The sequence below is a fragment of the Mus pahari genome, chromosome 1, assembly GCF_900095145.1.
Source record: "Mus pahari chromosome 1, PAHARI_EIJ_v1.1, whole genome shotgun sequence".
NCBI classification, from domain to species: domain Eukaryota; kingdom Metazoa; phylum Chordata; class Mammalia; order Rodentia; family Muridae; genus Mus; species Mus pahari.
This window is the reverse complement of record NC_034590.1, coordinates 12,469,622-12,485,505: the sequence shown is the minus strand read 5'-3', so window position 1 is coordinate 12,485,505 and position 15,884 is coordinate 12,469,622. Positions and strand designations below refer to the sequence as shown.

Sequence of the window (15,884 nt, the reverse complement as noted above, 5' to 3'; positions counted from 1 at the left end):
GAGAGAGAGAGAGAGAGAGAGAGAGAGAGAGAGAGCACAAAGGAGGAAGTGTGACACATTGAGGGTTCCTGTGAGGAAAGGCAGGGAAGAGTTGGGGGTACCTGGAGGGTGTAGGAAGGACTTGGGGTACATATAATGTTTTACACTTACAAAGCTGTAAAAGAATAAATAAACGATATTTCCCTTAATATACAGAAAATAAGGAAAATTCCATTTAAACCTTCCGTTCTAGGTGGAGGCTCATTAAGACTCGGGAAGGAAACAACTTAGAAGCCTGTCTCTCAAACTCCCTTGGACTCCCGGCTCACTGGACTCGAGCCTCGGTCCGTCACAACTGAGAGGTTTGAGAAGCAGAACAGACTCGGGATGGATGAGCTTCACATTTCTCACCAGTCACAGGCAACTAAAGTCCCCTCTAGGGGTGAAGAGGTGGCTCAGTGGATAAGGGCATGGGCTGCTCTTCCACAGTAACTGGGTTCAACTCGCAGCACCCACGTGGTAGCTCACAACTGTCTGTGACTCCAGTTCCAGGGGATCTGATACCCTGATAAAGGCATACATGCAGGCAAAACACCAGTGCATATAAAATAAAAAATAAATAAATTGTTAACAAAATTTACTCCTTCATTTAAAAAAAAAAAGTTCCATTTAAAAGCCACCCTACTCGGGAGAAGGGAACTATCCCACTTGGAATAAATGAGCCGACAACTGGTGCATTTCAGTCATGAATACTCAAAGATGCCTGCTAGGAAGTGTCCTCAGAGCCCATGTCCCACACCTAAATTGGAGGGTACTGGGAGCAGAACATTCCCTCTCCTTCAGAATGGGATGGGCCATCTGAAATTTTAAAAAAATAAAAAATAAAAAGACTTCATGCTCAGGTCAAACTTGAAAACCAACAAATGCCACTAATTCTGGTCCTGAGGTTGTAGAACTTCCCACGTTTTCCATGTCTATGACGAGCCTAGGATAACTCTAGATGTGGCAAAGATTATGCCCATACTGCCAACTCATGAACTACACTATTTCCCCTGACTAACTTTTCTGGCTTACCATTTTAGTCCTCAGTCGTCCTTACTGGCATGAATGGCAAAACCAGGCAGCACACTTTATATATCCCACATTATACCCACGGGACAACTTTTCATTGTTTTCTCATTCTATCAAGTTAATTAATTCTCCTACTAGGGAAAGCCTCACATCCAAATTCCAGGGCCACTTAAAAATAGTTAGTGGCTCCAGAGGCCTATAGGGCATTTCTAACTCGGCGTCCTATGTCCAACAAAGGCCAGGGGTCACATAGGGCCCCCAACACTCCAGCTAACTCTGAGTCACAGGTCCATCTGATCTCAGCTCAGGCCTTGCAGAAGTGGGATAAAATGGAGCTAGGGTCACATTCTCCTTTCCAGTTTCGCCTGTGCACCTATGGACTGGACATACTTTGCCATTCCTTCTTTCCTCGTGGGTTCTTCTGACAACAGCTTGTGCTTAGTTGGTGAGGGGAGGTCAAAACCAAATCCAGATGACATTTTTTTTTTTTTTTTGAGACAGGGTCTCTCTATGTAGAACTGTCTATTCTGGAGCTTACTACATAGACCAGGCTGGCCTCGGTCTCTGAAAAGTAGGATTAAGGGCATGCTTTACCATGCCTCCCCCACCCCCCTTTTAAGTTTCAGGGTATTAACGGGTCCTCTTTGTAAAAGTGAACATTTCCAAACAGATGGTCTACTTCGTGCCATGATAGATAATGAAGACCGGAACCCAGGACCAAATAAGTAAAAAAAATCAACTATCAGTTAGAGTTCTTTAGAGCAGTGGTTCTCAACCTGTGGCCTTCAACCTCTTTAGGATCTGCTGACCCTTTCATATGGGTCACCTAAGATCATCAGGGAAACACAGATATTTATATTATGATTAGAAATAGTAGCAAAATTGCAGTTATTAAGTGGCAACAAAAATTATCTTATGGTTGGGGGTCACCACAACATAATAAATTATATTAAATGGTCACAGCATGAGGAAGGCTGAGAATCACTGCTCTGGAGGATCAGAATTTAAAGGAAAAAAAAATATATATGTATGTATGTATGTATATACAAAAACACACACATATATACACACACACACACACACCCCTATATTCCAACCATGGCTATCAACCAAGAGAAGGTCCAATAATCCAGCAGTTGTTCAGTTCACAAGGCTGGATGTCCCGGATGGTCTATAATATATACCTTAATCTCAAAGTAGGCTCTAATGCTAGTGAAGGTACAGACTTGCTAGTTAGCAAGACTGAGAGCAAGCAGGCAAAGAAAACAGAAGCCTCCCTCTTCCGTGTTCTTTATATAGCTACAAGCGGACAGTGTGATTGAGATCAAAGGTGGATCCTCTCATCTCAGAGAAACAAAACCCTTCACAGATGTGCTCAGCCATTTGGGTTTTAGTTCATTCCAGATGCAGTCAAGTTGATGGTGAAGAATCAACCAATCTTACAGGTCCCTCCATCACTCGTGAGTTTCTGAGAAAAGGAACTAGAGCTAAAAAATCTCTAGGCAATGTTCTAACAAAGGCGACCAAGAAGACCTGGAAGACATTCCTCTGCGTCTTCTTCGGTTTTACAGATGGAGAGTCTTCAGCAAAGGATCCCTGACCTGAAGCTGTGTCCTTACCTAGTGGGATTTCTTCCAACGAATAGCCTATCGATAAGTGGAGATAAAAGATGCCCTCCATTAAACAAACAAACAAACAAACAAACAAAAAAGAGTATTATTAGATTGCCCTATAATTTGATCTCTTTATTAGAGGAAAATTATTTACCACTGAGGCAGTACACAAGCCTGTATTCGTTTTCTTAGTGATGTGAAAGGGCCCAGTCCACTACAGGTGAGGCCATCCCTGGGCTGATGCTCCAGGCTCTATAAGAAAGCAGGCTGAGCAAGCCAAAAGGAGCATGATAGGAAGGAGCACCCTTCTATGGCCTCTGCATCAGCTCCTGCCTCCTGCATCAGGACCCTGCTCAGACTTCCTTTGATGATGAACAGTGACATGGAAGTGTGAGCCAAATTAACCCTTTCCTCTCCAGGTTGTTTTGGTCATGGTGTTTTGTCACAGCAAAGGTAATCCTAACTAAGACATTAAGTTTTCCACATTGTCTGTAGACACATTAAAATAAATAAATAAAAAGGCTTCCAAACAGTTAATCACACCAATTCTAGCTAGGGAGTGTCTCAGGTTAACCATTAGTATAAGCAAACACTTCTTTTGGCCTGACCTCCTCAATCATGTGTACTGCCATGTACCCATGACCTTATAAAATTTAAAGATATCATAGGATGACCCTTTAAATTCAAATATTTTTGTTTGTGTTAAGTTTTATGTGAATTTATACCTATGTATCATGTGTGTTCAGTGCTCAGTGACACCAGAAGAGGGCATCAGATCTCCTTGGACTGGAGATACCTTGCTGAGAAACATCAAGTAGGTGCTTGAAATTGAACTTGCATCCTGGAAGAGCAGCCAATGCTCTTAACCACTGAGCCATCTCTCCAGTCCCATTAACTGTCCTGTTTCTTATAGGACCCTAAAAATAAAATGTTTTCTGTTTCTTGTCAATATCTGTTAGAAATACATGACCCCAATAGATGATAAAAGTCATCTAGACAAATCTGTATCCGTTATAGGGCAGTGCTTTGGGTCCAGCCAGTTGTCACAGAGCTCAACAGCACGTCTCCTATCCACTATAAATGATTGGGCTGTTTTACAGAGAAACAAATGCCCTTTTTCACATTCATTATAGTGGTAGATGACCATTTGTTGTTGAGCTCACAAAAGCTGGCTCTAGAGGTGGTATTTGGTCCTCACACTTCAGACTCAAGCATGTTTGTCTCAATGTGTCATCCAAAGTCTCTTCCATTAGTCAGTCTGGCCCCTGGTTCTGTGGCAGGAAGAAAGAACAACAAAGGAACCCAAGAATAAAGACACTGTGCTCTTGAGAATACCTAAGGGACTATTTTCAACAGAGATTATTATTATCTCATAACAGAAATATATCTACAATGAAAACGGCTAATAAAATAGTTATTCAAGGAGAGAGCAGAGAGGACCCTCTATCTAAAATTAGAATCTCACAGGAGTAACTCCAGTACCATAGTTTTTTAATTGAGCTTCCTGGGATGAGTTTTGCAGGACATTGTAAATAAACACTAATTTAATAACTTCTGTTATATCTGTTGCTTCTCTGTCTGCAACCTAAAATTTCAAAACCAAAATCACAGTAATGGCAAATGTACTCTATAAATTTATGAAAACTTGTTTTCTGTTTTCTTTAGAATTTACCTGGGGACTTTTCATAGTATTATAGTATATGCACAGATAATGCTAATTTATTACATTTAATTGAATACATCCTAAGTATGTAGTTTGACTCAACTTTCTTTTACTAAGGTGTCATCACACAGTGCTGTTCTTGGTTTTCATGACTTCAGCTGTGCTAATCAAAAGATCATGACAGCTGGTCTTATTGACCATGTTTTTCATAAAAGGACAGGCTGGGCAAGGCCACTGAACCCTATGTGACTTTCCATCCCTTCTAGGCAATTGTATGTAACTCTGTTCTCATTGGACATGGACTCCTGGATTGGGGGAGGAGCTAAAGTACAGAAGCTTAGGAAGGGCTCCACCCTGTCTATGAGAAGCCCATGCTGCCTGGAGACTGCCTACAACTGAAAATGCATGCCCAATCAACCTTAGTCCTGCCCAAGCTTCATCTGTATACACGAGTAGTGACAACTGCCAGCCTGGTATAGCAGAACCTCTGTGTATTTAATAATCATAAGCGGAGGCTATACTGATATGTGGTCAGAGAAGTACACAAGAATATTTTCCCCTTCTTCTCCAAGGTCAAAGAGTTAGCTCTGAGGGGACTGTGGGACTTCTCAAAAAGTTCTGTACCTGTCGGAAGTCACTTATTCTCTTGTTCAGTGAGGTCATAGAGACCCCAGCATGTGAACTCCAACATTATACAAAGAAGAGGGTCAACAAAGAGAAAATTTTCCTCAATGCTCCCAAGCAAAGCCATGGTCAAGTAAGGTGTATCCTCACATAAGGGAACAACTAGTACAAGGAAGGCTAGAGGAGCCAGAGGTTCCTCCAAGCCCCAGTGACCACCCAAGGACCAGATCTGCAAGTGGACTTGGCAGTGAAAAATATAACTAGCTGATCACGGTGGTACCCACCTTTAATCCCAATGCAGCAGGAGGCAGAAGCAAGTAAATCTCTTTAAGTTCAGGCCTGCTTGGTCCACATAACAAGTTCTAGGACAGGTAAGGCTACACAGAGAGGCCTTGCTTCAATTAAAGAAAAAAAAAAAATGTAGTTAATTTTGGTCATCTACATGGTCTTCAGCATTCATTCAGCAGAAAAATGTCACCAAAGTCTAAAATATTGGTCTTTTAACTGAGCAATGAGTTACACTGCCCAGGTACTAGACTAGACATAAGTCTAGATCAATTTGCCATTTAGACAACTATCTCACTAATAATTTTCTTCTTGATAAGGAAAAAAAAAAAAAGAAGACCCAACATGGTGGTACATGATGTAATCCCAGCATTGGGAGACAGGGGCATGATGATCTCCAGAAGTTTAAGACCAGCCTAGACTACACGGGGAATTCCAGGCCCTCCAGGGCTACACAGGAAGGCCTTGTCATGTGCATACATACACACGTACATGAGTAAAAGTACATTGCTTAAAAAAAAAAAAATAAGCCTTCAGATCTGGGTCCAATTCAATATAGTAGTTGTTAGCATCAGGACACTCCAAGGCCTGGCCCAACCATGTGACACTAGACCTGCATTGCCAGGACAATGACCCTCAATCCCACAACTCACCTGGCTCAGTCCCCACCCTCATTGGTGTGATGTCATTCTCCCTATAAATTAGGGGATCACCCCCTCCTCGCTCTCTTCTCCTCTCTTCACCCTGCTCTCTTCTCTTCTTCTCTTCCCCCTTTCCCCTTTTCTCCTCCTCCTCTCTCTCTTCTCTACTCTTCTACCTGCTTTGCCGCTCCCCATCCCTGCTTAATAAACCTCTCACGTGGAATCACCTTGGTGTGGTCTGCTGTTTGGTTTATCCACTCAAATCATATGTATTAATATTGCTTAATAATGCTAATTCATAAAAGTAGTGTCTACCTACAGCAATAAGAGATGGGCTGGCTATTTATTTTAACATAAAAATCAAATGATGGTTAAATATTCTCTCTCCCTCTCCCTCTCCCTCTCCCTTTCTCCCTTCCCCACTTCCTCCCTTTCCCCCTCAATAAAATAAAATAAAACAAAATAAAACAAAATAAGTCCTATACTTGACAGATCCTTTACATTGACTCCCAAACCATTGCATTCAAAGTAACAAATTCAGCTTAAAGTCAGACAGGTCACCACCCCCATACCTACCAACAGTTAGGGTTACTACCTCTATACAGAGGTGGTAATGATCAAGGACAGAAATCGGCCAGGCAATTCAGTATACAAAGACATCAGAGAGAGCTGGGTGTGGTGGCACAAGCCTGGCATTAATCCCTGGAGAGAAAGCAGGGCTAGCTCTAAATCCCAAGCAGTCTAGTCTACATAGTAAGTTAATGGACAGTCAGAGCTTTATAGTGAGGCCCTGTCTCAAAGGAAGAAAAGGAAAAAGAAAAAAGGCCACAAAGAAAAGTAACCAGTTTTGTCCTAGACAAAAAGCCAATTATATCTTTGGTAGGGCTTGTAAGAGGCCAGAGAAACCAGTTTCTTTAATAGGACAAGCTCCTTACCAATGGGGAAATGACACTAAAAGCAAAGGGGAGAAAAAAAAAAAGAACTTGGCTCCCCTAGAGGCTTTTTGGCTCCCCCCTGTGACTTGCTGTTCTCCATCTGGCTACCAAACAAAGGGCCCTAAGACCAAGAAGTGGCAGGGGTGCTATTGATATTCTGATGAGATATTCAACCCAGTACTGCCTGAGACTCCATGGTAAAGAAGCAATGGACCATTCATACCTACCCACATGTTGGTGGAGGACACCAGACAGAAAGATCACTCTCCTAGAAACAACTAGGACTCTGGTACCTGACATTCACCGGGCTACTCATCTGGGGTCCACAAACCTTTCTGAGATGAAGGTATGTTATACCTAGACGGAACAGCCTAGCCCGATGTCTCAGCCAGATGCCAGATTTCTGTATGTACAAGTAAATCCAGAACACAGAGCCCTTACCCAAGAAGGGGTCTGGACAAGAGAACAAAACCCAGGCAAGTTTTAAGAAGACTGACTTCACTGAGATTGGCCTGCCTGGGGAGGACAAAAGTAGTTGCTAATTTTTATAGATTATCTTTTTGGTATCCAACTGTTCAAATAGTAGGTTAAGAGCCCCTCCAGGAACTGCTCCTCTATTTGGCCTCCCCCTAGCAATGGGATCCAATAATGCCCCAGCTTTCATAGCCTGCACTTCTCAATTAATAGTAAAAGCTTTAAGAGACAGATTGGAAACTTCATTGTACATGTGGACCTTAGACTGATAGGCAGGTTAAAAATGAATAATAATTGTAGTGGTTTGAATATGCTTGGTCCATGGTACTGTTAGGATGTGCAGGCTTGTTGGAGGAAATGTGTCACTGTGGAGGTGGTCTTTGAGACCCTCTTCCTAGCTGCCCGAAAGCTAGTGTTTCCTAGTTGCCTTCAAATCAAGATGCAGAACTCTTGGCTCCTTCTTCAGCACCATGTCTGCCTGGATGCTGCCATGTTCCTGCTATAATTATAATAGACTAAACCTTGAAAATGTAAGCCAGCCCCAATTAAATGTTTGCCCTTTATAAGAGTTGCCTTGGTCATGGCATCTCCTCATAGCAATGGGAACACTAAGACAATAAGAAACAGAACATAAAAAAACACTAACAAGATTCTCCTTAGAGTTCAACAAAGGGTAGACAGACATTCTTCCTTTGCTTAGCTTTGGGGCCACTGTACCTCATACAGTGAGATTATGTGTTGGGAAGACCTCGCCCACTCTTCTCCTCTCCCCTTAGTGACCAGACTTTATAATGCATTCCTTTCTCAACTCATGACAGGCCCTCCCTCCACTTCTCCATGCAGGCTACTCATGGGACTATCTGAGAGTCCCGGCTGACCTCCAAGTCCACCACCAGTCTCTACTGTAACTTCAGTGATACCGTCTGAGTCAAACAGGTAATGAAAGCAGTCTTGGAACCAACTTGGAAAGAACCATACGAGGTGATTCTCTCCATTCCAATGACTGTGAAGGTTGCTAGCATTATACTATGGATCCACCACACCCAGGACGAGAAAGCAGAAGCCACAGACACCTCTGCCAAACGGACTATCTCCCAAACTAAGGATCCATTAAAATTAGGGTCTTCCCACTTCCTTCTCCTCCACCTCTGAGTTGTAGGTTTGGTATGAGGACAGGATCATGGTGCAACCCTAACCCTAACCCTAACCCTAACCCACTGGCCTCAAAGCCTGAACCTGGAAACTGAGAAAGACAAATACAGGGAAGGTATCAACTAGTATGACTACAGAGCAGCAACACATAGTCATCTTGACCTCTGCTCATTGATGTCTACTTTAAGTGTTGTTTGCTTGCATTAGAGAAAGGAAAGATGTGGGAGTTTTATCTTTGGAGAGAGGAAAACAGAGTTTACAATTCTATGCATGCCTTACAGTTCTGGGCCCCTACTTGACAAAAACAAGGGAGCTTCCATTCCAAAAACTAAAAACACACAGATGAATATATAGAAAGCTCCCTTCCAAGAAATACAAGATAGGAAAATGTAATCGAATGGCCATAGAATTAAAAATCTGGAAATTCCTTAAGAAAGATTCTAGCCTTGGGAAAACCTGGAGAATCAGACTATGCCACAGGAAGGAGCCCTGTGATTGAGTTAACCTTTCCCAGGCTGAAATCTGCCAAGACTTCTGGTTATGCGCATGCTACCTATGTCCCATACTCCATAGGGACAGAAACTAACCAGACTGTCAGCTCACTGACTAACAAAGCTCATTTTGGCTGGGGACAGCCCTGATTAATGTTAGAAGACGTAGAAGGGACTGCAACTTGTCTAATATCCAAAACCTTTTACCTAGGTATGTCCCCTTATTCTGATGCCTGCTGTTCAGCCTTATGGGTTAATTTGTCTAGATAACAGCATTACTGAGCCCCCAATACCACTTGGTGGGCATGTACTAATGGTTTTGACTACATGTGCCTCTTCTGATGCTTTCCAAACTAAGTAGACAAGTTGGTCAGGTCCTAGACATATTAAAAGTTCCCCCACACACACACAAAAAAAAGTTTCCATTTCTTGATTAAAAAAACAGTTAGATTCCCTTGCAGTAATGGTCCTAGAGAATTGGAGAGGTTTAGACTTCTCATGAGATAATGCAAAGTTTCTATATATGACTTTGAAAGAAACCTGTTATTTTGCACTCATTGATTAAGAATAATTAGAAAACATCTTGCCATCGTTGGGGGAAAACCTCAAAATGAGAAAAAGACAAAAACAAACTGATACCAGTCTTCTTTTCTCTTGGTTTCCCTGGCTACTACTCTGCTATCAGTATTGTCTGGACCTTTAATTCTCATTCTGATTGGATTAACAGTAGGGACTTGCATCTTAATCTAGATAGCTAATAATGTGTCAATTTAGTATCTGGGGCCAGCTTCAACTCCTTAAAGCAGGATAAGTCCAACACTCTAAGCTCATTGGAGAATGTAACAGGCTCCCAGACTTTAGTAGGCCCCAAGATCTTAGCACAACTAACTCCATGATTCTCTATCAATCAGGTCAGAAAACAGCCCATAGACCAAATGAAAACAAACCCTTAACCTATCAAAGTCCATAATTGTGGGAAAGTCTCTGTACTAATTTCATGTTTAGATCTTTAGATTCACTTCTGGCTAACTGTTCTTGTTAACTGAAGTATGTCAATCCAGAATGATGATTTCATGTACTTAAAAACTCACCTGAGAAAGGCTCAGTGGTATACTGGGATTCTGACTACCCAGTGTAGTCACTAGCCGGCTAATAAAAGCATTCTATTGGCTTAAGCCCATGTCAAAGCAGTCTTCTCTGGAGGATACCTGTGTTGGCCCAGGGAGTGGCACTGTTGGGAGGTGTGGCATTGTTGGAGTAGATGTGGCCTTGTGGGTATGGGCTTTAATACCCTTGTCCCAGCTTCCTGGGAGCCAATATTCTACTAGCAGCCTTCAGATGAAGATGTAGAACTCTCAGCTCCTCCTGCACCATGCCTATCTGAAGCTGCCATGCTCCTGCCTTGATGATAACGGACTGAACCTCTGAACCTGTAAGCCAGCCCTAATTAAATGTTGTCCTCATAAAAGTTGCCTTGGTCATAGTTTACAGCAGTAAAACCATAACTAAGACAATACCCTACAACCCCATGGGGTTGGAGAGGCTCATGGATTAAGAATTTTTGATGCTCTTGCAAAAGATCTGGATTAAGTTCCCAGAATCCACATGGAGGCCAGATACTAACTTTGATTCCAGGGGATCTATACAGACAGACATTCAGGCATATATTCATAAGCATAAAATCTTAAAAAAAAAAAACAGGGACAAGGTTATAAGATGATATTGAACAGAAAAATATAATTTTATCTTTGACCACAGAAAAATCCCCAGGGGGAAAAAAAGCACTTGAAAGGCAAAGGCAGACAGATCTAAAAAGTTCCAGAGCTACAGGCTGAGATCCTGTCTCAATTTAGAAAAAAAGAAGAAAAAAAAGTAAACTTGCAAAAGTACTAAATTAATGACCTATCATTTTCCTGTATATCAGCACTGAATATCTGAGTATATAATTTAAAAGCATCATTTATATAGCACCAAAGATAAAAGGAGTTAGAAAAAAAGTCATCACACTAGAATAGGGGACACACACACACACACACACACACACACGCACCACGCACCTCGCATGCACTACCATCATCTGACTGTAAAACTGGATAAACTACAATAATAAAAGCAGTCTACGCTGGTGGATGTTCTCAGCCCAACACCTTTAATCAAAGCATTCGGGAGGCAGAGGCAGGATATCTGTGAGTGCAAGGCCAGCCTGGTCTACAAAGAGAGTTCTGGAGGGAGCCAGGACTTCGTAGAGAGACCCTATTTCAAAAGTCAAAACAAATGTTCTATTTCACAATAAACAGATAAAGAGAAAATTAGGAAATAAAGGTAAAAGAATACAGTTAACTGTTTTTGATAAAGAAACAAAGAAAACTCAAGGAATTTCCTTCATTAATATTAGTGAGCCACCTTAAATCTATATGTAACATCTATATGTAAGAAATTAATAAAGGACTTTATAACTGCCACGAAAATCAACTCTAAGTGTATTCTAAACCTAAATAATGAAATGCGAGGTACAGAACCTCTTAAAGATAACTGAGACAAACTGGACTCACAACACTGCCCGAGATCCCGCAACAAAGTGACGTCACCCGCAAAGGCGAGAGGGGCGGAGCCTCCTGCCACCGTGCTCTGCGCTCTACGCAAGCGCGGCCCGAGGGGCGGAGCTGACCAGAGCCAGGGCCCTGAACAGCGCTCCGGCTCCAGCCGCAGGGAGGCATCACCAAGCGGGTTCCCGGGGCTCAGCCCGCCTCTCCTCCCGGTCCGAGGACGGCAGCCCCATGCTCACCATGGCGCGGCTTCCGATCTCGACTGCACTGTCCCTACAGGTCCTGGCAACGAAGCTCGCAGCGCGGCTCAAGCGGCACCTCGCTCAGCCTTAAAGGGGAACCCGGAGCCTGGCGGCGAAGAACCCGCCTCTCGCCGCTCGGCAGCGCCCTTTATTGGACAGCTGGTCTGGCTGCTCTGAATGGCTAGCAAGGCCAGAGTGACAGGAACTGTTCCCTAGCCGAGAGAGTGGAGGCGAAGAGACAAAGGCAGCCCAGCCGATTGCTGTGGTCTGTGGCTTGTCCCCGAGTACACACGTGAAGGAGTTTTCCTTTTAAGAACTTACTCCTACCTTCCAAAACTGGACCTGCTGTCTTAGAGTCGCGCGTGCGCACTGTCCACTACACACAATGGCTAGAGTAGGGATCGCCTTGAATTTTTATACAAAAGGTTAATTTAAAAAATTTTATTGCATGTATTTAGTTAAAAAAAATGTGGAAGAAGAACATGTGTCCCACAGTGCATGAGTGGAAGTTAGGGGGCACTTGGCTAGAGTTGATGGCCCCTTTACACCATATGGGTCCTGGGGATTGAATTCAATTCATAGGGTTTAGAAGCAAGCACCTTTACTAGCTGAGCCATTTTGCTTTCCCAAAAGTTGATTTAAAAAAACTGATAATAACCGCACCTGTTATTTACTTTTAAAAGGGAGGTCGGAGTACAGAAACTGCCAAACTTGGAAACCAGGGGACCATGGCTTTATCAGGCACAATTTCTGCTAGTTAGACAGGTCATCGGGACCTGGGGCCATCATCTTTCTCTTCACTGTGTCTGGGACAGGAGGTTCCTCCTCAGACCTAGGACAGAAAAGGAGGCCAAACTGAGAGAGCCCACTTGAAAACTCAGTTCAGTCAGCACACAGGTGCCCATGGAAGACCCAGAAAGAAAGAAGAGCTCCCCCCACCTTCTTATCACTTGATTGGGGACAAAGGGGACCATAGGTCCTCACCAGCAGGGTTGCTTTGGGAGGGCCATTCTCAACTCCCAGAGCCCTGAAACTGATCCAGGGGAGGACATGGGACCCGAGAGGACAGGAAAAGTTAAACTCCAGAGCGAGTGGCAGGCAGGAGTCATGCTACTCTACAAATGTGCTGTGCTGGGAATGAGAATGGAGTTGGTTGCTGATGTTGGGTTTTTGACAGAGTATTGAAAGTGGAACTCATACCTCCCATGGGGTCACTGTTCACCATGAAGGGGATGCCAAGGGCCTGGAAGGTAGAACCCTCTAGAGACCCTGTGCTCCCTGCCCCTCAAGGCCACTCCTCACCCGCCAAGGCAACACATCTGAAACTAGGGTAACTGAAATCCTGAAAGTCACGCCTCCACCTCCCAGTTACTGTGATTACACCTTGTGCCATGTCTAGCTTAGGTAGGTTGTTTTTGTTTTTGTTTTTGTTTTTGTTTTTCAGCTTCTGTGAACCTTTCAAATGGCAGGATAAGAAAAGCAGTTAATGCAATGGAAAACCACTTCTTGGTGCAAATCCTGCTTTTTGTCATCTATAAAATGAGCAAAACCCAAAATCTTGTTACTTGGTTATTGCTGTAAAGAGAAAAATAGGTTTATAGAAAATTTTAATAAATGTGTGGGCTAAGGTTCACAACCGAAAGAACTAGAACAAGAGGTTATTAGGGAGGGGAGTGTGTGGTGGTTTGAATATCCTCGGCCCATGGCAAGTAGCACTATTAGGAGGAAGTGTGTCACTGTGGGGTGGGTTTTGAGGTCCTATGCTCAGGTTCCACCCAGTGTGGAGGAGACCCTCATGCTGGTGGCCTTTAGATGGCAGTCTCTTCCTGGCTGCTTTCAGATCAAGATGAAGAACTCTCAGCTCCTTCTCCAGCACCAAGTCTGCCTGGATGATGCCATGGTTCCCACTGTGATGATAATGGACTGAACTTCTGAAACTGTAAGCCAGCCCCAATGAAATGTCCTTTCTAAATGTCCTTAGTCGTGGTGTATCTTCACGGCAGCAACACCCAAACTAAGATGGAGTGGTAATGCAAACCTTTACTCCCGAGAAGTAGAGGCAGAGGATCTCTGTGAGTTTGAGGCCAGCCTGGTTTATGTAGCGAGTTCCAGGAAAGTAAGACCCTGTCTCAAAAGAGTGAAATACCAGTAGAAAGGACCAGGAATGAATTACTTTACAGATAAGCTTTACGGGACAGTTATAGTATTGCACTATAGACTATACAGTAAGGCCTCAAGGGATCGGAGTAGGCTGGAGCATGGCTAACATGGCGGAGGCGGGTCTTGCCCTTCCCTCTCCCTTGCTAAGCCGTTAGATTTCATTCCTGAAGCTAGTCCCTTAATTGACTGCTGACTCATTCCTGAGGCTTATCACCAAGGTCCAACTATCAAAACATCAAAATGCAGTTATCAAAATTTATTATTTTGACTAACTGCATCAAAATATCCAATCAATATGTCCTAGCTCATTCTAACACAGACTCCCCCTTAAAATTAACACTTGAAAAGCTATTTGCTGCTGTTTCTGGATTCAGATTCAGCCACCTTATCACTTTGCTGTGCTTTTTTGGTTTTGGTTGTGTGTAGAACTTAGTGCTCGTAGGTGTTCTGTGCCTAATTCAAGGTCCAGAGCAAAACATCCCACAGTACTCCATCAAGGCCCTAAAAGGTAGAAGAGCGTGTCTTCAGCTCTGAAAAGTCAATTTGTCAGTATAAATAATATGACTGGGATCTTGAAGATAAAGAGCCTTCAGTTCAAGAAAAAAGTTTCTGATTCACGGGGATCCCCCACCCCTTGGGGGCTGGGAAGGAGAGAAGTGTTCTACATAATCTAGCCAACCACCAAAGAGTCACAACACAAAAACTAAATCAAGGGAAATTTATAGTCCACAGTTGTTTTTTGTGTCTGGACAACAGGGGGCTGGGCTTTCATTTCTTGCCCTATCTGAGGCCTGGAGCTCTTGCAGTCACTGTGGAATGAATGTACCACAGAAAGAGACAGAGAGAGAGAGAGAGATGGACAATCAGAGATGGAGAAAGACACACACAGAGAGAGACAGAGAGAGAGACAGAAATGGAGAGAGGCAGAGACAGAGACAGAGATAGAGAGAGAAGCATGTAGAAAGACTCCCAACAGAGCAGATAGGGAACTGGAACTGGAAACTTAAGTCTGTCCCACTCCCATCCCCATTTTTACCATGGAGCACTGTGGGGTTTAAATGTTTTTGGTGGCCTGGGATAAGTCCCCTTCCTCGAATTCAAGACTGGTCAACTTAAACAAAGGGAAGCTGAGAGGCCCACTGCTTTAGACAGCCATGTTTCTGATGGTATAGGGCAGGTCCCTTTCCTAACTTTGAGTTGGTCAACTTCAAGAAGAAGAAGAAGAAGAAAGAAGAAGAAGAAGAAGAAGAAGAAGAAGAAGAAGAAGAAGAAGAAGAAGAAGAAGAAGAAGAAGAAGAAGAAGAAGAAGAAGAAGAAGGAAGAACGAAGAAGAAGAAGAAGTAGTTTGCATTCTTCATTACTTCTCTGTGGCATCTCAGGGATCTGTCCAGATCCTAGACAGTTCTGAGGCTGAACTGGCCCATAACTCACCAGTCCTCCTGCCTCCGTAAGTTTAGTGGGTTAGAGGGCTAAGTCACCACACAATCTGAATCTGAATAGTAGTCTTTATTAAAGAACATATAGAGGTCCTTCCACTGGAAGAATTAATATGTTCAACAAAACAAAAAGTAGTTAAAACACAGGTCTAGGAGTGCTATCACGTGATCTTCATCATTAATGGAAACACTCAGGAGACAGACATAGGTGGATCTCTGAGTTCAAGGTCATCCTTGTCTATATAGCAAGTTCCAGAACAGCAAGGGCTATATTGAAAGACTCCAATCTCTAAACAGACAGACAGATAGACAAACAAACAAGCAAACTGTTAAAACCTGCTTTCCTAACCTGGTTCCTTGATATTACTTCCCTGACTAAACATAGACAGTTTGCTTCAGGCCTGCCAGCCATTCCATTGTTAGGGTCAGGGAATCACTGAAGAATACACCCCATACTCAAATAGTATGCAAAACCAAAAAGAATTTATTGAACAAATTCCTTCATGCAAGGGCCCAATTCCACTAGGATGGAAAGACCCGGACTGAGAAGTGGTGATGATGAGTTCCTGCCC

At 43.2% G+C, this 15,884-nt stretch overlaps 1 protein-coding gene across 1 annotated transcript in view; it reads right to left on the bottom strand.

The window, feature by feature from the left end:
• Nucleotides 1-11,803, bottom strand: part of LOC110333151 (zinc finger protein 433) — a 20,246-nt gene extending 8,443 nt beyond the window's left edge. The window contains 1 exon segment of the mRNA XM_029538044.1: nucleotides 11,714-11,803. Within this exon segment, the coding sequence (XP_029393904.1) occupies nucleotides 11,714-11,716 (3 nt within the window). The 5' untranslated portion in view covers nucleotides 11,717-11,803.
• Between the last annotated feature and the right edge of the window lie 4,081 nt (nucleotides 11,804-15,884).